The sequence below is a fragment of the Engystomops pustulosus genome, chromosome 10, assembly GCF_040894005.1.
Source record: "Engystomops pustulosus chromosome 10, aEngPut4.maternal, whole genome shotgun sequence".
NCBI classification, from domain to species: Eukaryota; Metazoa; Chordata; class Amphibia; order Anura; family Leptodactylidae; genus Engystomops; species Engystomops pustulosus.
The window spans coordinates 54,425,247-54,449,016 of record NC_092420.1 but is presented as its reverse complement, the minus strand read 5'-3'; the positions used below and the strand labels follow the sequence as shown (position 1 = coordinate 54,449,016).

At 35.4% G+C, this 23,770-nt stretch overlaps 1 protein-coding gene across 8 annotated transcripts in view; it reads left to right on the top strand.

Moving 5' to 3' along the window:
• LHX9 (LIM homeobox 9) overlaps positions 1-23,770 on the top strand; it is a 32,714-nt gene that overhangs the window by 5,324 nt on the left and 3,620 nt on the right. For 5 of the 8 annotated variants that reach the window (XM_072128781.1, XM_072128780.1, XM_072128782.1 and 2 more), the window contains exons 3-6: positions 4,642-4,844; positions 6,301-6,662; positions 13,746-13,942; positions 14,658-23,192. In XM_072128781.1, the coding sequence (XP_071984882.1) occupies positions 4,642-4,844; positions 6,301-6,662; positions 13,746-13,942; positions 14,658-14,915 (1,020 nt within the window). In that variant the 3' untranslated portion in view covers positions 14,916-23,192. Of the gene's footprint in view, positions 1-4,641; positions 4,845-6,300; positions 6,663-13,745; positions 13,943-14,657; positions 23,193-23,770 lie in introns of those variants that run through there. The other 3 variants (XM_072128785.1, XM_072128787.1, XM_072128786.1) reach the window with 3 other exon arrangements.

The window sequence follows — 23,770 nt, the reverse complement described above, 5'->3', positions numbered from 1 at the left end:
TCTATCTATCTATCTATCTATCTATCTCTTATTCAAATCGTATATATATCTTATTCATCTATCTATCTATCTATCTATCTATCTATCTATCTATCTATCTCTTATTTAAATCGTATATATCTCTTATTCATCTATCTATCTATCTATCTATCTATCTATCTATCTATCTATCTATCTATCTATCTATCTCTTATTTAAATCGTATATATCTCTTATTCATCTATCTATCTATCTATCTATCTATCTATCTATCTATCTATCTATCTATCTATCTATCTATCTATCTATCTCTTATTTAAATCGTATATATCTCTTATTCATCTATCTATCTATCTATCTATCTATCTATCTATCTATCTATCTATCTATCTATCTATCTATCTATCTATCTATCTATCTATCTCTTATTTAAATCGTATATATCTCTTATTCATCTATCTATCTATCTATCTATCTATCTATCTATCTATCTATCTATCTATCTATCTATCTATCTATCTATCTATCTATCTATCTATCTATCTATCTATCTATCTAAATATTATAGCTGAATTGTTTTGATGTGAACAATTACATTGAAGCATCAGCCTGAAATGTACTGGAGGTATAAATACAACCAATATTATTCCCCAGTGTTCTGTGCTCATACATAACATATATCATACTTGTTACAGACTTGCAGTAATACAATCACGTTAAATATTCAGCACAAAGCAATGAAAAATCCATTTTATATTTGTAGCAGTTAACACAGGTAATATCCCATTCTCTTATTTTATATTCCAGGTTATTTTAGAAAAGAGTAAAGAAGTTTATAATATTGCTGTTTATTACTTTAGTTCACATTAAATATTACACATTAAATATTAATAATCTTATTCTGAAGCTTTATATTAACTGATAATAGTATAATCTTGCATGTTGGCACATCATGTACAGATTGTTCTTCAAATATCAAAAAGCTGAAATTCAGTATTCCTGATAAAATGCAAAAAATAATTATAGTAAATTTTTATTGATATAAAATATTTACTTAAATATTTTATTAAGGTTTAAATGATGATATATGAAACATATGTTGTCAATATATGTTTGCCAAAATCTTAAATGTATTAAATATAATGATTTTTTTGTTTCCACTCTTTTGAGTAAGTAAAAAATATATTTGAAACATTTAGGATGAGAAATGGCCACATTAATCTAATTTATTAAAGGGTTAGATTTCACTGTGTTCAGTAAATATCTATAAATTAATATTGCTATTAATAATAATATTTAATATACAATGTATTGATTATTCGGCTTTGTTAAACATACTTTGCTGGTGTAAGTTTAATAAACAAAATCATAACTAAATTATAAACATCTAAATAATCCAAAGTAAAAATCAACCCCTGAAAGGACGACAATGTTAATTGGGGTCAGCATAAAAAAAGAGATTAGACAGAGATCAAGCCTCATTAGTGGATAAGGGATATTTTTCCTACTTTAATAAGCTCTCTGGGGAGATATCCAGACAGATACTAATGTGTTAATACCTCTGAATACGAAGGATCTGTAGGCTTTATAAGCAGTGTCTCAATCAAACCAGGAGAGAGAATCAGTATTTGTGCAGGAAGGAAACATGTAATTATTTCTCTGCACAACTATATCTAGTGTAACTAGATTACTATGGGTTTTATTTGAGTGTTGGGGCACAACAAGAAGTGTGTGACAGAATGGCAGCAAATAAAGTGGAAGTGAAAACTGGTGAGGCTAAAGAGACAGGATACTGTGTAGAAAAACTGTTTCCTTTTATTTTTTGATAAAAATTGTAATACATGTTTTAGATTATACTTTCCATTATGCTTTCACATCCAAAGTAAATAAATGTGTGAAAAGTAATGGATTCACATTTAAAAATATAAAAATTTATACAACTGATTTATACTGATTGCACATTAAATGATATCGATCGGCCATTTTTAGGGTATGGTGTTGCAAGGACCTTTAACACTTAGGCTTATTTTTTTCACGATTGGATTTTGTCATCAGTTTAAGTCTTACAGAGAAAAAAGGGGATCCTTCAACTTATCCAAATTGTCTAAATCATGCTAAATGTATTACATAAAATGAAATAAAATCACAGAAATAAGCTTTAGGTTTTCCTCTTTTTTTTATGATATTCCCTCCCTGTAAAATTACATAATTATGTTCCTCATATTTCCTATTCAAAATATTTATCGACAACATTTTTTAAAAAAATGTGACATCTTAAAGTACCTAAATAAAACCTCCCCCACCCCCCTTTTTTTTGTATTGTGTTCTTCTCCCAAAATGAAGAATTAATCAAATTGTGGCTGAAATATAGGTGCACAATGATTGGTTAATATCTGGTAAATATGGATTAAAAAAGCTTAAATAATAAAAATACAATCGTTTTAATTTGCATAAGTATAATAATGAAAAATGAAATATGTCTTAACGGGGGCTTTTCTGTTGCACATGTAGCTTTTACATACTAAATATTTGTTAGTTTTCTGTATAAGGTGCTGTATCTTCCTTGTTGGTATGTTTTTACTTATTCCTAGTTTTTATGTTTTTTTTTATATTTTGGTTTAAAAAGTTTAATATGCACTTCCACTTTATTTTATATGACTTTATACTCTGTATTCCTGTGGGCGGATAGAACCAGAAATACATCACAATTTTTGCATTTTGTGATACCACTTTGTTGCTTTTTAATGCATAGCCATAGAATAGTTTATGATTGTGACCAATTTCATGATTTCAACAGAGATACCTTATAGGTACAAAAATATGTGAATTTAACAAATAAGGAAGAAAATGGAAATGATAAGGTACAAAGGCCTTTGGTCAATATAAGTTTAAAGATATCACAGGAAGACCTATAACTTCACTTTCAGAATAGCTTCCCCTACAGCAATTTTAGACAGCACTTTAATTATAATGGGATAGAATACTGTAACGATGTATACATTATGCATTCTAATACATTGCCATTACATTTTGCAGCTAGTATTTATGTCTTGGCAATAATGAATATCAATTTTAATAATGGAAAAAATAACCAATGAAATAAAAAAACATACAATTGGTCAGTTTGTGAATCTTCCCATTCTCCAATTTCTTGTTGTGTGTTAAAAAGGTTAAATTTCTGCATTATAACATACCCTAAAAGTAAAAAAATAAAATCGCCCATATATATGGCTGTTTTAAGTTGGAATACCGGAATGGCTGCATACAAAGCTATTAAAAAGGCCTTCAACTAGCTGGCTAATATTCCAGAATGGATGATGTAGCGTTTCTTCCTACATATATTGATCAATAAATAAGTTGGAAGGAACCTTAACAACTTTTAGAAAACTAGGTGACAACTCTAAAATGCTTGAAAGAAAAATTCACCAGAACCAAACAGCTGATATATTTAAAGAATATTTCCAGTAGAAAAAAATATATAACATATATATGTGTTACAAAAAGTAAAATATGTGTAGGAGTGTTCTAAGAATTTAAGTTTTCAGTCAGTTATTCTATTATCATATCCCAATATGTTACTGTATGATAAATAATACATTTTTACAAATGATAAGAGATATGATTGATTTTAGAATCATGTATGGGAGTATTAACCCTCCCGCCTTTGGGGCGAGATATGTCTATACTATGCAGTAGGGGATACATTTTCCCATGTAGTTTAATTATCCTGCTCTGTGCAATATGTAACGCAGTAACTACTTTTACACTGAGTAATATTAATATTGTAACAACCGTCACTCTTTGTCTTGTGTATGGTAATAAACTATTAAAATGATCAGAAAACCATCTGGTGAGCCCCAAGCTTGGTACTTATCAACAGACTGGAGATCAAATATTTACTACCTGCATCCCAGGATAGACTTTCAATCAGATTGGCTGCAGACATAGCCAATAACCATAGGGCTGTCTGTCCATTGTCCATGGATTGGCCCATAGAATACATGTATCCTCATAGGGATAATCACCCTGATCAATAATACTCTTTACCTGACCTATGACTGTCCATTGGGTTAATCTCTGGGTCTGAAGAACGGCTGTCAAAATATTTCTGCATTATTTATATTGTGTAGCAAGTGTACTATTCTCCACACTATTGTTATAATATTTTTAATTATTTATGATATTACTAGTTTTTAAAAATATAAGTAAATCTAATCCAATAATTCTATATGCTATACAATCATGTGACATAGTATCATATAATATAATGCTTTTATTATATTATATGCATACCGAACAATGGAAAATGTCTATATACCTCAGGTATTGTGCATGTTCTTTAGCTATTGCTATGTTAGTGGTAAATTCCTGTATATTAAATGTATAAATCATAGACTTCTATTGAAAACAAGAAGGGTAACAAATACAAATATCTGAACTACAGGTATGAGCTAGTCTAGCAGCCACATCTCTACATATACTGCTCTAGGTCGCTGGCTTAATGGTCGTTCTGAGTATTACTAAGCGCTATAGAAGTCATATATGCTCCCTATTTACAGTGTTGGTACAAAAAGTTCTTTACATGATCCACATGAATGTGACATGATTATTTTCCAGCATACATTGTCTGTATATTAATAGATTCTCTCATTGTGACCACAGAGAATGCCACCACTCAGCCCAGAGAAGCCGGCTCTGTGTGCAGGATGTGGAGGGAAGATCTCAGACAGATACTACCTTTTGGCTGTGGACAAGCAATGGCATCTCCGCTGTCTGAAATGCTGTGAATGTAAACTGGCGTTGGAGTCTGAATTGACTTGCTTTGCGAAAGATGGAAGCATATACTGTAAAGAAGATTACTACAGGTACAGCACTGTATAGATGGTGATAATAAAATAATAAGACTGTATAGTTAATCTAAGGAACCATAGGGTAGTTTTATCTCTTGTGTGTGAACGTGGCCTTACATCTCAACAAGGGATGTGGTCATACATTTACAGAAGGTCCATGTAACCCCAGTACATACCACATGCAACTATAATAAGAAATTCATTGTAAACTATGAACCTCAAAATAGAATGGTCTTTGGCTGGACCTTTAGGGTTGTCTTATTGTGTCACAACCTGATCCCACTGGTGGATTGTCTACCAGGCCAATGTTACCTGATAAAACCTTTCAGTGTCTACCCAATCCATAAAAATATATGGTTCATTCCCACTGTTGTAGTGTCTTCTCCAACTCTCAAACAAGACTTTACATAGACTTTTATGCTCCCTACCTTCCTGTTAAAATTTGTTGTAAGCTGAACTCTCTGCTGCATTTAGTATTTTTAGCAAGATGGACAGAAACTCCCTGAGGTATCAGATTACAAAGAAGCTCTACATAGAGGAGAGGGGCAGCAGTGAGTCACAGCAGTTAGGTCTCCACCCACCTGCTCATAGACAACTGCAAATTACAATCATATATTACATTATTGATTTATACAGAATTGAATAAAAACTAAGGCACCCCTTACATCAATTAATATTTGATTTAAGGCTTTTGTCACATATACAAAATCTTAATTTTTATTTACCATAAAATCAGTATCTTACTTTATTTACTTTTACCTTAGAAATGGTCAAACCTGTTGAATAGTTGTTGTTGCATAATACAGATATTTATGATGCACCTTTTCATTTTGTTATTTCTTGTACTGTTTAATAATATTCTTACCATTATTATGTCGTATTGTTGCATTATTATTACTTATATGTTACACATTTCAGGAGAACAATTGAAACTGTAAAGCAGAATATATATAATGGACAGCCATTAAATTAATATATGAATAAGTTAGAAAGTAATATGCTATTTGCAGCCATGCAGACACGGTCGGCAAACTGGGCCTCTGCCCAAGGACCCCTGTTCTAAACAGGTCCCCTGCATATGGCCTTTCGTCCCCTGCATGTGGCCTTTTTAATACCCCTTGGTTGAGTTAGGTGGAGATGCTTATCATCTATGTCCTGTCTATATATCTATCATCTATCCGTCTGGTTATCTATCTCCTATAATTTGTCTATTTCCTATCTATTTAACTATTTATCTTTCTAGATTTTGTCTGTCTATTCATCTATCTCTCTATTATCTATCCAGCTATGGTCTTCTATCCTTCTTCTACTATATCTATCTTTCTTCTATCTAGCTATCTATATATGTTGTTAGACTAATGCTGTGAATCAACATACACGAAGCAGTGGTCTTAACATTTTTTCTGCAGAATAACATTAATTGATTTAATTTAAAGTACCCTCAGTGAATAAATGTTTTGCTTGTCTCCAGAAGGTTTTCGGTGCAGAGGTGTGCTCGATGCCACCTTGGTATTTCAGCTTCAGAAATGGTGATGAGAGCAAGAGAGTCCGTGTATCATCTAAGCTGCTTCACATGCACCACGTGTAACAAGACCCTGAGTACAGGAGACCATTTTGGCATGAAGGAAAATCTAGTATATTGCAGGGCTCACTTTGAGCTCTTGGTCCAGGGAGATTTCCATCCTCAGCTCAACTATACTGAGCTCTCAGCCAAAGGTGGAGGACTGTCTACACTTCCCTACTTCACCAATGGAACAGGTGCAGTACAAAAGGGAAGACCCAGAAAGAGGAAGAGTCCAGCCCTGGGAGTAGACATCATCAACTACACTTCAGGTGAGAACCTTTGAACTTGTTTTGAAGGACCTAATATAATATTCAATCAATGTAAAGGATGTATTTACAAGATTATAAACTGATCTGTAATAATAACAACATTAATACATTTTTATTTATAATGCACCAACGTTTAAAGGGTAATAATAGAGTCAAAAGTTGAAACAAAAAAAAGAGAGTCCTGTTTGTTAGAGTCTACAGTCTATGGGAAAGTAGAAGACACAGGAGGTGACAGTGCTTTTATAATGGCTATTCTTTATAAGGCCTCCAAATAAATAACTAATGCTGTATGGACCATCAGCAGACATCTAAATGTACAGATTTTGAGGCATGTGGGTATGCAGAGTAATCCATACAAGGACATTAGGTGCTGGGGGATAGTGTAGAGAGAGGGAGTAAGCAATGAGGTTTAGGTTAGAGACAGTAACAGTGAGATAAAGTTAAGGAACGTAATAGATCTGCCTGCAGAAATGGGTTTTTAGGGGATGTGTGAAAAGTATAGGGGTAAAACATTCCAGGGAATTGTGCAGCTCGGGAGAAGTGCTGGAGATGTGAGTGGGAGGTGCAAATTAAAGTAGAAAATAATTGTGGATCACTATCAGATTGAGAAGCACAAGTAGGGCTGGGAGAAGGGGTAGAGTGGTGCAGCACTCTGGAGAGCTTTGTAAATGAGGGGGTTAGTTTAAATTATATTTGGAAATTATATATATATGCTAGTATATGAACTAAAAAGTGGGGTAAAAAAATTAACCTGTTCTTTTAACAAAGTAAACAAAACTTTTGTATGGACATTGTTTATAATTGAATTTACCATAGGATTTCCCAGGCCCAGACTACCATCCAGACAATTCTGACATTTGCTAGACTCTATTACTGCTCTGGGTTTTCTCAATTGAACTGTAAGATCTACTCTAAAACAATTACATTTGTTCTGTCTCGGCGTCTCGCTAACAAACAGCTATACATGAAAAAAATCTTCCAACCCTTTTGATGGGGAGCGAAGGAATATTTGTGTTTGTTTCACCAAAGAATATGTGTTAGTGAAGCTCGATGACTATTAATAATCAGGGGTACAGCTTGTGGAAGGCAATAGGGGCATATCCTGATTCCCCCGGGAGGAAGGGGTTCTTTGAGACCTTCTTTCAAGGATCCCTTTAAATCAGACACTGGTGCGAATGCAAGTCTGCAGTAGACATTTGATGCTGGTGCTTGGTCCTTTTCCCAAGAGTTTGCACAGATATACTTTAATAAGGCCACTTAACTGGGGGCTAATCTACAGGTCTCCACTGTTTTCATAGATTCATCAATTCCTTGTTACTTGATATGGATTTTCTATACACTAATGGAAATAAACGTACAGTATGTGGATTTCTATTGAGAACAATCTATAACATACTGGTCGGTTGATTAGATTGTGAGCCCCATTGGGGACAGGGACTGATTTGGCAAGCTCTGTGCAGCGCTGGAGAATTTGTATATAAATATATATACAGAGCATTTGGGTTTTTGGGCTTTTTTTGTCTGCATTTGGGGGTCAGTGTAATTTTTTGTAAGCCTTAAAAAGACCCACCAATTACTTGAATTACTGGGCTTTCAGGTACACATAAAATTATGTGCGAGTGATCCTGCGGAAACACAGAACTGCCAATGTGGAGACAATGCAGGATTGAATAATAGTCCTCCATAAGGGTTGGTTCACACAGCTAATTTTACCTGCCTGAAAGTCCTATACATTTTGTTAGCTGTCATACCAGGCACAGCCACTAACAAACATAATGTATCTGTGTCTGGTAAACAATGAAGGGGCACAAACCTTGGGTGTGGCGGCTGAGAGTGATAAAAGTTTAGATCTGATAATTATGACTTATCCGGAGGATAGGTCATTAATATTGTATTCCAAGTAAAGACCCTTCACTTGATAATAACCATTTACAATAATCAATACCAGGCTTAAAACATACAGTATTGGTTTACAGCTCCTGCTGTCTTCATGATGGCTGCTGTCTACTCTTTTTCCATCTACAATGCAGTCAATGATCCATGTAGTGAATACAGGAAGTGGCAATGGCGCCACCTCTGACTCCAGTGATCACATGTTCATCAGCTATTCCTGGAAGTGGCACATCAACAAATGTCACAACAAAGCCCAGTTTTCTCCTGTAACTTGGTCTTCGTCGGCTGTTATGGTTACTGTGGGAAAACAACTAAATTTAAAAAAAACGGAATAAATTATACTGAACAAATATATAATATAACACAAAGTTTACATCTTAGGGCCCCATTTTGACCCTTTCTGGCACGGTCATTAGGGGGATGATTCTGTATGACACACATATTTTACATAGGTGAGACAATGATAGAAGGGTTAGGTGTTACTATAATGTTCGGTGGACCTGGCAGTGTCATTAGCTTGTTTTTTTCACATGATTCAAACCAGTCTCCAGGAAACTTGTTCATCTCTGACCCTAAAACGCATTCATTGTGCAAAATCCTTATAGCCAAGTTTTAAGTTCTATGATGCGTGATGTGGATGAACAGGGCACCTCCTGTGCTAATTATTTCCCATTAATTAGGAGCGACACTGGAATCCCTTGGCCAACAACCAGCACTTAATAATCCAGTAAAACCCTATGCTCAACAATATCTCATAACCCCTTCACTGCCAGCAGGGAATTAAAAACACCTGCTATTTCTCACTAATTATCTTTTACTGTCACCCATTCGGATCGTATTGTTCTTGCAACAGAAAATTGTTTATTTTATTGCATTAAAGGGAATGTCTTCCTCCATTTAAGGATTGTATGATAATGAGTCATGGCAGAAAACATTAATAATATTCAATAATTTAATCAACCAATGAATCTTGTTATAAGACAAATATTGGTAGATTACTGCTTGTAGTGTTGTGTGTATGGACATGGGAGAAAATAGTGTCCATTAATGAGCAACCAGCTAATGGAATGGAAAAGCATGAAGCTCCCCACTCTAGGTTAGGCTATGGCACATAGAGTCCAAAGGTTGCTTAATTTTGCAAGTAAGGTTATCTATATTTAAGTCTCAAATACAAAGTCACATGGCCATTGGCTGTAACAGGTAGGAGGGGCTTGAAGTGCTTGTGTTGCCGTGTTAAGTGGCCAGGTATTATGGATGATAACGGGGCCTTATCTGTGCTTTAAGTGTTTTCATTGGACTAATAATATGATGTAAATAAGATATCTCATTTTTTTTCATTAATGCTACAATAATCCTTTATTTATACAAAACCTAAAAGTTATAGTAAAATTAAACAAAACTAGTTGTCTACAATGTAACATGTTCTGACTGATCTTGATACCAACAGGGTTCTACAAACCCTGAAGAGAACAGAGAGGTTAATATCCTGCAGCAAGCTCATCTGATGGCTAGATAGAGGAGATGGGGCTTGGCAGTTGTATTCTCTGCTGCACACAGGGCAGAGATGGGAGGCTGCCGATCCAGTCTTACAGGACAGTGATGAGGACGGAGACATAACTGAGCTTCTAGGACACTTAAGAAATTTCCAATCTTACATAATAATGTATATAACAGAATTAAGGAGATTAAAGTTTTTGTGTTTCCTTAATCTGACTGACTAAATTGAAGAAGAGTTTGAATGAATTGTAGAAATGGCCAGTGGGATATTACAATATAGAAACTTTACAATTTTTGTACAGAAATTTGATTTGGTGTCAGTAAAGTAAATTAACATAACATAAATTAACCAATAATAATAAATAATCTCAACATTTCACTGAAAGAAGGGGTCACTGTGGTTTTCTACTACTTCCTTCCTTGTGCATGGCCATGATGTATTACTGCAGCTCAGCTCCTATTATTGTGCTCATCTGCAGTAATGCAACGTGGCCACTGCACCCTGTATGGAGCTCTGTACACTGCAGAACTGGTGGCCATGCAGGCGTCATATAAGCGCCAGGTGTCAGACTGGACTGATATTGATGATAGTCTGATGATATTATCCTAAGGAGGGGCTGTAATATCTAGTCTTGGATGGGCACTGCTGGCACAAGGACCTGTAAAAATCTGTCTTCCCCCTTACTGTGGCTACATGATGATGATAGTATTCTGTAATGTATCTGTATGGCTGTGGGAGGTTACTTCATAGGATTATTGACTTGAAATTGGCATTTTTCGTTCTGCATAGTAAATAATATATAGTACACACATATATATATAGCTCTATATATCTGCTCATTTATACACAAGCTGTGTTAAGTGGGTTTTACTGATTGGATAAATTTGAGTAGACCAACAATATCACAGACACTTATACCACATAGGCAATGGAATAATGTAATGTATTCTGAATAGCGTAGAGCATTTCTGTAATGCATGTACTTATAGATGGATCATATGATGAGACATGTGCATGTATGTCACCCTTTTGGTTTATCACTTTGCTCATAAGCAGAAATGAGCGGTACATGGGTGTACAATGTGATGTTATTATGCAGTATCTGAAGAGATACCCTCATTAATATGACAAAGTCATAGCCTTAGACTGAGAGAAATGTTGAGAGCATCATATGAGCATGATTGTAAATATAGTCAAGGGCCAGGCCATTGGGGGGCCCCCTTCTAAATTCACAGCCTGGTCCATCTTGATTGACGTCTATCTATTAACATACAGTATAGGGAGAGAGGGCCCAAGGCTGGAACTGACACCATTAGAAATATGTTACTACATCCTAATCTGTTATATTGGATTGAATTTGCAATTTCCTTATAATTGAATGGATTAATGGAAGTACATGTACAGCCATCTTTCCATTATTTTATTCTTGTATGCAGAAGCCAGGGGTCACCCAATTCTGTATAGAAGTACCGGTGATAGCATTTCGGTAGGCTATGCCATCACTTGCCAAAAGATAGGTTGCACCAAATAGTTCATGGAGTCTTGATTCTAGTATTTTCAGTGATGGGATCCCTTACTCTTTCAGAATTTCCCATGCACCGTGCAACCATCCCAATGGCTATGTGCAGGTACTGCAGCTCAGTTACACCCTGGACAAGGGATTGGTGACTGGGGTCCCTCCCTTTCAGGAGATCTTCATTGTGTTTTCAGTGATACTTTGCTCCAGTTGTTGTGATCAGTGCAGAAACATCTATTCCATTCTCTGTGATCAGGCCTTGATCAGCATATGTGCAATGTGAATGGGAGAGGCAATGCTATGTGTCAGAGGCTCTTCCAATGTTTATCTATATGAAAAGGAGAGTCCAGAGGAAAACAATGAAGGGTGGTCCTTATGAATCCAAGACCACCGAAGAGGCTGCACTCCAACTTCCAAGTGAAACAAAGCGTGAAACTCTTTCCATGCTGTGCTGCATCTTCTGGACTTATCATAATCATGAATCATGAATAATCATGCAGAAATTACAACGTCCACGGACCAGCAATTTTTTTTAGAATAATTTTCTTACTATAAATTAGATTTTTAGACTTCTTGGTAAGCAGGATTCTGAGAATGGAATATTCCAAATAATTTATATTGTACAGTGCTTTCTTCTACAGAAACAACATGTTGGAAAGCATTCCATGACAGTATCACAGCGCCCCCTAATGGATTTTGTGTATATTTCATTATTATTATTTTTTTTAAAGAATTGTAGTTATTTGATAAAGTACATACCGCTTTCCTTTTTTCTTTTACAACTGTTCATTTCATTAAAAGATTAAAAGGTTCCTATTTAGAGTAATACATAAAAATAATCATGTCAGAGTTTTCTCAACTTTTTTCAGCTACAGAAAAAGAGTAGTAGTAAGGGCTATATCACTTACCTGAAATGCTATCCATGAAGAGGGTGTGATTACATGTCTCTTTATGGGAGGAAAATTTTCAGAAATTGTTTAAGTTCCTGAAACGATACATGGTTATTGTCTGGCTAATACATATCTAGGCCACTGAACTATGTAATAAAATATGTCCCTGATTAAGGACAAATTCTATTTCTGAAGACCAAACTCAAGAAGCTCAAGAAGATTATTGCTTTAGAAACCCCAGTAAACATAGTTGGCCAGTCTTGCAGAAATTGGCAGATTTGATTCATTATGATTTAATGTTTGGAGCCACCATAGCATAACAAATTTGAATGTAACCTATATTTTGTTCATTTAGCAGATACCTTTAATCATAGTGATTGACAGTAACTTAAAGAAAATCTACCATTTGATTTTATGCATTATGAACCAAACATACCTTGAGAATGCTGTAGCTACACTGATGCCAAAACATATCTTGTTTAATCCCTGAACTTAGTGGTTTTGCTGAAAAAACTTCTATAAAATTATAATGAGCTTCTGTCACTCCTGTGGCTGCCCCTGTGCTTCGCATTACCCTTCTCATGCACTGCTTCTGCCTGCCGAGCATAAGCCGAGAATACGTCATCACTGTGTTGTCCCTGACAGACAGAAGTAACCAATTGCTGCACCATCCCCCAGCTGCTGTATATTAGTCATCCATCTCAGTTTGATTAATGCTGTTTGAACAGTTCAGGCAGTTCTTTTATGCATGGAAGACAGTCTGCACCCAGCTTTGTGAATTTAACGCTGTGAATTTCCCCACTGTGGGACTAATAAAGGATTATCTTATCTTATCTTTCCCGAGGTCCTGAATTTTATTATTGTTTTTTGAGAAAAACTACTCGGTTCAGGGATTAAACAAGATATGTGCCTGCATCAGTGTCGCTACAGCATTCTCAAGATATGTTTGGTTTACAATGCATAAAAACAAATGGTAGATTTCCTTTAACCTGAAATTCTTATGGTAATAGTGTGAATACATGCCACTAGGTACTTTTCTGTGTTATAATCCAGTTGTGTTTCTTAATGAACTACCATGTAAAAATTCCATTATTAGTTTATGTGAGGGGACCACAGTCTAAATTTTTTTCAAGGACCTAGACAATGAGGGATCCAGCATTGCAAACCTCCTATGTTTTCATTTATCTATCTTGTAACTATCTCAACAGAGAAAGAAAGGATTTTTATAGCTGTCCAAACCTATCTTTAGTACCCAGCACAATAAAATATTTCAATTTTCTTTACAGGCTGCAATGAGAATGAGACCGATTTGGACAGAGATCAGTCATATCCTCCCTCCCAAAAGACAAAACGCATGCGTACCTCATTCAAACATCACCAGCTCCGTACCATGAAGTCCTACTTTGCTATAAACCATAATCCAGATGCAAAGGATTTGAAGCAACTGGCTCAGAAAACAGGATTAACCAAAAGAGTCCTACAGGTGAGCAAAGACTTCTCCTTTAGCGATGTCCTGTGATACCCCTGGTTTGTCAGAATGGCCCTTATGTATTATTAATCAGCGTCTTTTAGTCTGGCTTCTCCCTGCTAATAGTCCGAGCTATATACTGAATGTCTTAGCATTTTAGATACTGGTGTCATATTTTAAATGGGTGAATGTTTTTGGGTAGTAGATGTAAGAGAAGGGCACTGATTATCAAACACTTGCTAGTCTCCGGATAGCAGTTTTAATTTAAATAAGGCAAAACCTTTTATGACTGACACCTGTATCACAGAGATAATTGCAATTTACTGGATGATATTCTGCCCAGTAAATACAGGCTAAGAATTCTTATCAGTTTTACAGGCTGGTAAAGGCCTTTCTCACGTAGTGCTGTTTTTGCATCTTTTAGAACAGCCTTGGACACTTAAATAGTTAAAATAAGTTTTGATTGATCAGTTTCTCTATATGGAAACCCAAAAAGCACATTAACTGCACTATGTGAATATGGTCATAGTGTTTATGGCCACTTACCATCATGTAAATCCTACAAAAGCTTCTTACAAGCTTGAGTGTGACTTCTGGCTGTAGAATAGTAGGCCATTTTGTTGTCTCGTGTGTTATAAGAAGTAGGTAAAAATACACCCAGTTAAATATCTGGGTAAAAAAATATAAAAGAAATAATCGGTAAAAGGACTGCCCTGGGATTGGTTTGCAGGTTTGGTTTCAAAACGCTCGGGCGAAATTCAGAAGGAATCTTTTACGTCAGGAGAATGGGGGAGGCGATAAGGTTGAAGGTGCCTCTCTCAGCGCTCCAGCATCCACGGACAGTGCTGCACTTACACCAACAGGTGGCGCATCCACATTATCAGACCTCACCAGCCCCTCCCTCAATGTTGGGGCCTCTGTAACCCCAAACATGGACAATCATGAGTCCGGAAGCCCTTCTCAAACTACACTCACCAATCTTTTTTAACATGTACTAAGACTCTTCTTGTCTTCTGCTGTCTCTTTTTTTGTTGCAATACTGTGCATTTAACCCTCTATTTGGGAAATACCAAGCAAACATTTTAGAAGAAGAAGAATCAACTCTACCGCCATATAATTAATTGCGCCATATAGGCATCTCTTATGTGCCTGAACACTATGTAATCTTCATGGGTCTCCATGGATGGATGTTGTGTAGGGCAGAGTACAGAGATGTGCTGGACACAGCAAGAGGTCATATGTCATTGTGCGCTATGTGGTCAATGATTCATTCCTGAGTTATATCACATTTAGGTCAGTGCTGGAGCCTGGTGCAGTACTGGCAGGGACTGAGGCCCACTTGGTACCCCAGCACTTACTTTTGTCTTACTCTTCTCACTGTGATTTTCAATGATACATCCCCTTTCCTTTCATAAATAAGACTGCCTATTTCTTTAAATTACTAAATTAATTTTACTTTAAGTTTAACTAAGAAAAAAAGTCCAATATTTATAAAAATTCTGTGTTTTAAAAAAAAAAAAAATCAAAAAGTTGTCATTGTGGTATATTGCGTGCAATGGATTTCCATGGCTGCCCTCTGTTTCATCCAGTAGCTGCCAAAATCCAGGACTGTCATCTCTTGCTATCATTCTGCTAGTAGACAGTCAGTGGACGATAAACAGACTCATGAACAGGAGAACTACTAGAAGTGTTGTATGAAAGACCCCTTTATATGTATGGAAAATGTAATATTGTTTTTGTCAAGTTATCAGTGCTGAACGTTTAGACCCAATTAGAGATCAGTGGACCCGAAATTGCGTTTGGGTTTGAGTGTGTCCTCAAGCCAATCTGGCAAATTGATGCTCCTGGTCAACTAGCCATGGCTATGATTGGCCAGAGGTGTCCCCCTGGATAATAACAGCTATTGCTAGTTGGCCAGGGGCGTTAATTTGCCTGATTGGCTGCCCAATGTCAGTGTCCCGCAAACCGCTTGTCTCTAGCCCTAATTCTGGCTGTACCTCTACACCCAGACTGTAACCATGGACATTATGTGCATCCAGACCATATCCCCATCAATAGCATTGATCTCTAGTGTGTAAACTATTGACCGATTTTTGGATCCTCATATTGGAACAGTTTTAATGTGTCATATCGTATACACCACTGGCATGGTTAGGATTTATTAGATTCCAATGTCTCCAAATGGACAATTCCACATTGAGAAAGTTACATTCTCTGTGTGAACTCTTTTTTTTAAAAAATTATTTAGTTTTTAAGGTTTCTGCCCAAAGATTGTAATAATGACATTTGTAAGTCTCAATTTTTCTCACTGCCAGAAACTGTTATGGGGTCATTAAAGCTATACATAGCTGTAATTTTATGCACTGATAACCTAGCAAAATAAAATGTTATATATATATGACTTCTAGTAAATCTCTCCTGTTGCCTCCACTGACATCTGCTATTCTAAATCCTTGTATTTCACATACAATATCAATTTTGGAGCATCTTTTCCTTTGTTGTGCTGCTTGGACATGTATTAATAAATTGACAACTGTGTATTGTCCATATTCATGACGCACAACACATGTGACCATTGCCTAATGGATTTTTTGAGACACCCATGCTTCTTTATAAGTCATCCAGTTGTCAATGGAGCTTTGGGAAAAGATACTCCAAAATTATTTTATGTGGGATCCAAATGTCAAGAAAGCTGATGGCCCCTCTTAAGGAAATACATATCTTTTTACTTTGCTTTTCAGTTGACATCATGAGGTATCATTTAATTGTATCCATTCTTATAAGTGCCTCTTAAGAAATTATATTATACTTATTTCCATAACCTTGAAAAAAAATTTTTTTTAATTGCCCACAACATAAAAAGACTAGTGAACTGTTACAATTCCAAGATGAGTTAAAAAATGGTTTCCGATGATCAAATTCAATGTACTTTGTGAATGTTTACAATGCTGCAGCCTGTGCAGAACAGAGTTTTTTTGCATTTCTTTTACTTGTATCCTGCAACTTATAGAGAAAATACTGCTAAAGCATCTGCGGGCCTCAGGCTGTATGAAGGCTCGTGTAGTATGTTTCTCTATAGTAGAAAATTAATAAGCTGTTCAAAAAGCAAAAACAATTCCATCATTTGGCATCTAATGATTCATGCCCTTTTATGTGGCAGATTAATTTGGAATGTGTTGTAATAAAAAAATATGAAATCAGTGGCACTTGTACAGCAGGGAACCATAAAAGTCTATATATGCCATAACGCACATTGGCATAACATGGTAATATGTATTAGTAAGTATTAGCTTTTCCCTGAACATACATATGCTCAAAAATTTAAAGGAATCATCCATTTGAGTTAGTATCCTTTCACTCAAACGTATGCGTATCCAGTCATACAGCCGGGTGCTGGAGAGAGGAGTCAAGCTTGACAAAGAGCTCACGATTTGAGTTTGAAATGCATTGCAGAAGGCGCTACTCCTTTCTTTAGCCTTCCTGCCTCATGTACCCCTGCCAGTTTTAATGGTGTTTGAGTAAAAATATTTTTTATCTGAAGATGATGCTGGAATTTCTTTCATATTTATAGATCTTGAAACATGATCTTATCTTCATTAAAAAAGAGTTATGTACATGAGGACTGGGCGCTGCTGTGTATGGCATCCAAGCCACTCGGTGCTCCCTCGGATTATAATTATTCACGCCTCTTGCTGGCCTTTATTCCCTCCTCCACCCTCCCATTCCCCTGCCCCACACCCAGTGACGTCAGGGAGTAGGGGGAATAAACGCCAGCAAAAGGTGTGAATAATTTTAAGCTGAGGGAGCGCCGAATGGCTTGGATGACATTCACAGGAGAGTTCAAGCCTCATTTACATATTTTTATTATTCTCCAATGGAATGATTTTCAGCGCTCATGAAAATAAGATCCTGTTTTAGGATCACAGCCCCTACATGTAAGTGTGCTCTCTTCTAAACACACTAACTCAAATGGTTAATTTTCACTTGAGATTATGTAGGTTTATCCACATTTTCACTATGCATAGAAAAAAAAAACAATCTTTACAATAATAATTATGATCCAGGACTTAATGTCAAGGACATGGCATATTAGAAATTTTATGAGCATCTCAGTTAAATGGACAATAAACAGCTACTGATACATTGCAGCATTTCTTCTCCTGTCACATGGGCTGTAGGTGTCTTTTTATCTTAGCTGATGTGACTCAGTCAAAGTACAAACATGTCTTTGAAGTGCTGGAAGAAACTTCCACAGTTAAAATCTTCATGAAATGTTTCATGGCTTTGCAGATATGTTACCTTGTTTTTATATGATCTAGATTTTGGTAAGGCTACATGCACATGGACATTATTTGTGCTTGTATGCTCTCCGTTTTATTTTTTTTCATGGATGGCATACTGACACATTGATTTTAATGGACCCATGCACATGAATGTATGGATGGCTGTTTTTCATGTATACATGTGGAGGTTCATTCCTGCCCATGCTTTTCCCATAGAAGTTTATGGGCCTGTGAAAAATACCGATGCCACACGTCATCTGCCCGGTGTTCTTATCTACAGATCAGTTGCTGTTAAACACAATCATGTGACACTTCAAGTGATTGGGACAAGCTGGGGACATCATTTCCCACCTTTATTTATTTACTTTTTTGCGGGTCTACAAAACTGATGACATATAGTTAACAGATGGACACACGGCTCAAAAACATATCACACCCTGGTAATAGATTTGTCTGGAATTTTTCATAGCCCATCAGCATCTGCTAAGTGGGGGCTGGCCACTTCTTCGATCAGCTGTTTCTGAATAATTCCTGGCCCCATTCTACAGCACAGCTCTTATTCATTTCAATGAAATCCAGCTCTGTCACAGAGCTGAGTAGCAGTCCCAAAAGGGCAGTGTTGAACCACCACCAATCTACTTTCTTGTTACAATCCATTTAAGAAATATCTTAAAGATTTTAAGCTTTTTCTATTCTACTGTGGAGTAAAAATTGTGTGGGTTAGGTGGTGGTGATGGATCTGAAGAATAAAATATTACAAATTCTAGCTAGAATGATCACAAAATATTTGCAGGAAAAAAAATTACTTTAAACCTAATTTACAGTTTGCTTCATGTACACAAAATGTATCTATTAATTTTAAATTGCATTGTAAGCATGAATCAGTGGGACAGATTTGATATTATGGTTGCAACTCACTTTTGTGTAAGTAAAAATATATAGTATAGACAGTATATTGTTTGTGTAATTGAAAGTTAGACAATCCTCCAATATACTTTGTGTATGAATCTTCTTCACAGTTTTCTAGATCTCTGCTTGCTGACATTCAAGAGGTAGCTTCTATGTTTACTTCCTGTGGATAGAAATAAGTCATGTGATGTCGCACAGGTGCACAGCTCATTATTTCACAGAGAGTAATCACTGACCAATAGTGTGATATCACATGACCAAGGACCTTTTTATCCACAGGAAGTAGACCATGAAGCTTCCTGTTGAATGTCAGCAAGCGGAGACCTAGAAAACTGTTATACAATTCTCAAATCTACTTTCATAACTTTTTATTACACAAACAATTTCGATTTGCTAAAAGTGGGCAACCCCTTAAAGGCAGTGGGGACAAAAACAGTTGACACAAATTACACATAAAAAAGGGCTCTGTTGCTAATGACAACAAATGTGTATTATTTTAATAAGAATATATAGGAAACTGTCCAAGGTCCTGGGCAATATCATTTTTCATATTTGTCTACTGCTTTACCCAAATGTTCCAGACAACATTCCATATAAAATATTCTTCCATTTTGTGGTCAGTTTTAGTATGAGTAATCTTTTGAGATTTCAGAAAAAACGTTTTTTTATTTGCCAGATATATCCATTAGATACATCTGTTTCTTAGAAACCCGTTGCTATAGTAATTCCCCTATTTTTAACAACCAAACCAGTCTTGTATAGAACACTAGACTAGAATACATTCTTCTTCTTCTTTGTTACCCAGTTTTTCCTGTAAATTCCAGAAAAACTCCTCATTCTTATCTCGACCGGTCATGTTCTATGTTTGTCAGTTGTTTCGTTTTCTTTTATAACTTATCAAATTCTGGATAAAATATTTGATAATATTTGAAAACAACATTAATATTTTATTAGAAAGACATATTTAAATGTAAGAAACAATCATGATTGTAAATATCCTGAATATTACTTTGATATCATGTTCTAGTATCTATTTTTCAGGTTAGATGGAAATAAGCAAAATATGATTTGTGACTATATTCTTTGTGGAAAGTGAGCTTTTACATGGATTTTCTTTTCATTTGTTAATAATCAGATTGTACCACACAAACATCAACTATTTCTAATATATACTATTTTTGTTACTTTTGTATAAAATATCTCATGTGCAAAGAGTTGTCAGTTATTTTTATTGTATCCTGTGAATTATTTACATTTTACAATCAAAAAAATCATATTATGGATTAATTTACAAAACTGCATGTTGGCTTATTGATATTGTGGTAATCATTTTTATGTAACGGAGGTCATATTTGTCCCATTCATATTTATGTGAACCAGTCATTTTAATAATTCATTTAATTTATTGAAAAAATCTGAATGAAGCCAATAACTTGTATACTAGAACAATATTATCAGAAGAAAAAGTTCAAAAACATCCAGTTGTCTATGGTTTCTGCATAAACATAGTTTATAAGTGGCCATTCAGATTTTTGAATGTTTTTTCCAGTTACTGGGTTCACTGTTTTAATACATGGGATGCGGCAATACCTAAAATGTTTCTCATTTTATTTATTTTTTTTGCTATTTTTATGCCACCCTCAGGGTTTAACACTTGTACTAGGGGGTCCGAGGGCTGATCCAATATACCCCAATATGAAAACATTGCAGTATATTGGAAATTTCCTAGTATCTACCATCCTCCAGCTGGGCCTTATACAGACCCTGCTATGTCAGGACCCTGCTATGTCAGGACCCTTGGTAAGTGTCGTTGCTTGAATCCCTTACTCATCCAATCTCTTCCCTTCCTTTGTTGAACTTGATGGACATAGTTTATACAGTAGAAAAAAGACATATGTATATAGTTTATACAGTATGTAGTTATGTAGCTCTCATAGCATTTGGTCAGGGCCCCCATTCAACGACGTCATGGGGTGTGCCAATTAAAATCAAAAGGTGGTGGGGCCCACATACCAGCAGAGATTGCATGTGTTGGCGGCCATTTATGGAGAAGGATCAGCTTTCAAGTGCTTCAGAATGGTGTACAAAAATAGTCCTAAACCTTGTAGTCCCTCACCACTATCTCTCTGTATGGCTGAAACTGTTACTTGTCCCCTTTTTGGGTCATCATGACTGTAGCAGGAAGTAGCAAATGGAATTGGAATTTTGGTTAATCTGAGAGGAGAGCATGAATCTTCTTTTCTTTTTTTGGACACCATTTTGAACCAGGGAAAAAATTATGGTTCTTATGACCCTTTTAGCCGTCTAGCTACTGTTGAAGGACATCTACTTTCAGTTTTACTGATGGTAGATGTGTCCTATTAAGACGTTCCTTTCTTTTATTATACATTCTTTAATGACTACAACTCTCCATGATTTACTTTTGGGAAAATGTTAATTTATGCAAATGTTACTATCCAGGATACAATAACAATAATGTAGAGTCTGAAGTTCACAAGGTATATAGTACTTAAGTAGATAAATTGGTCTATCAGATCCATTGCCATTATCTGACATTCTGTATTTTGGGCAAATGCCTTTGACATTGGTGAATGTTCTTTTTTTTATTAATTAAATGATTGTGTATCATGCTCTGAATCCATGTTTTGCTTGAGTGAATAAAGCTTTTGCACATTTATTTAGTGTATTACGTTAAGAGGTTCACAGAAGATCCTATATATTAACATGCTGCACTATTACGATGATGCTGAGTTTTTTCCAATAGTGAAAAGCAAACTGTTTAAGTCACTTCTAAAAATTCAATGCTGGATAAGGGGATGACCATAGTACTGAGAATAGGTAGCGCTTTGGAGTAGCCATTTCACATTTGTAATATGATTGCTGCACATACGTCATTGACTTCACATGTATAAGATGTTACTGGTCATAGAAATATTCATTTACATTCCTTAAACACTTCAATATAGACACCAAGGAAACTTACTGTTTCTCATTGTCACCTGTACAGAAAATTTTCAAGTATCGGACAGATGACTGTATTTTAGATTAGTCTAAAGGGGTAAAATCCAAAAATACATATCTCATATGTTTTGACCTGCCATTATGATGTTTTAATTTTCTATTCATAGAATTCAGTTTTGGACCTATCCATTGAAACATTTGCTCATTCTGGAAGCCCAGTAGGTGACCAACAACTGGACTTCTAAGTCCGGAATGAGCAGGCATTACACAGCAAAAATTTCTACTCCATCTTCTCTCACAAAACTACCCATTAAAATTTCCAATGCAATTTCCTTTTAAATGTAATTCAATCAGCTCTCCATTTAGTTGAAATTAAGTAAATTTAAGTATAATTTAACTTCTCAGGGTCCATATTAAGTTCTTGATTAATACATTTTGGGTGATTTAACCTTTACTTAAATTCTTAACATTCAGTACTAAATAATCTTCAGTCACATTTACATTTTGCATAGTAACAAAACAATCAAGAAATCAAGCAAATATTACATTGTGCAATGAAAAACATTACAAATCAAAGATGGCTGTCTCCATTTTAAAAGTGATTAGAATATTGCTCACATTATGTACATAAATTTCTGTTAATTTTCAGGCTACATACTCACCCCAGTCTGTATATCCTGCCTTTATAAAGATAAAGAATTATACTCCTGTATATGGGGTTGTATCTCAGTTCTTCAAGTGCCTTATTGTACTTTATAGTACTTTGTGAAAATCAGGATGACTTTGTGTTGTTTGTTAAAATGTTTTCCTTTTTTGACAATTCAATAGTTTTGTATGGTTAATTCTTATTTCTGAATAAAAAAAAATATAAAGTCAAACTTTTCAATGATCTGTTACAGGAGAGAGTTGACTTTCAGTTCAGCTGGTTAGTTGGCTACAAATGATGATCTTATATATACATCTTCGTGTTTCAGTACAGTATGTAGTAGAGAACAAATGTCCATGTTTTATTTTTTGGTTTCTTGAAAAAATGCATTGTATAGAACGATTCCCTTTGAATATTTATGGACCAAACCTTTGTGAAATATGATTAAATTTGTGTGAATAAACAATTTGCAATTAGTGGACTTTTATTTCTAGCCGTTTTTGGAATCTGCTCTTTGCTTGCAGAATGAATCATAAAACCGCCACAAGGTAATTAGAACTATATCGTTATTTACATATTTTTGACTGTTTGTTTCAATTAATAAATACAGAAACCTTTTTATTTATAAATTTGATCTGTTTGCATTCCCGCAGTTTCTCTACTTATAAATAATTGTACTCTTTAGGATGTAATGATTCGTAAAAAGACGTAAAAATGTTATTATTCCTCTTGTTGTCCTGGAAATATCTAAAATGACAACTGGGTGTTACCATTCGACTAGACAATCTCTACACAGTGAGCACATTTTACACAGATTTAAAGGGCATCTACCACCAGGATGAAAAACGGTATGCAAATGAGCAAGAGGGGCTCCAGGCTCCATTAACACCTATGGACCATGAGCCCCTCGGGCTCATTTGCATACAGTCTTTCATCCTGGTGGTAGATGCCCTTTAAGGCTTAGTCACACATCTGTTTTTTTCCCTGTATCCTATTTTCCAAGGATAAAACACTGATACTTGTTAGTCTGTGTTTATTCACATT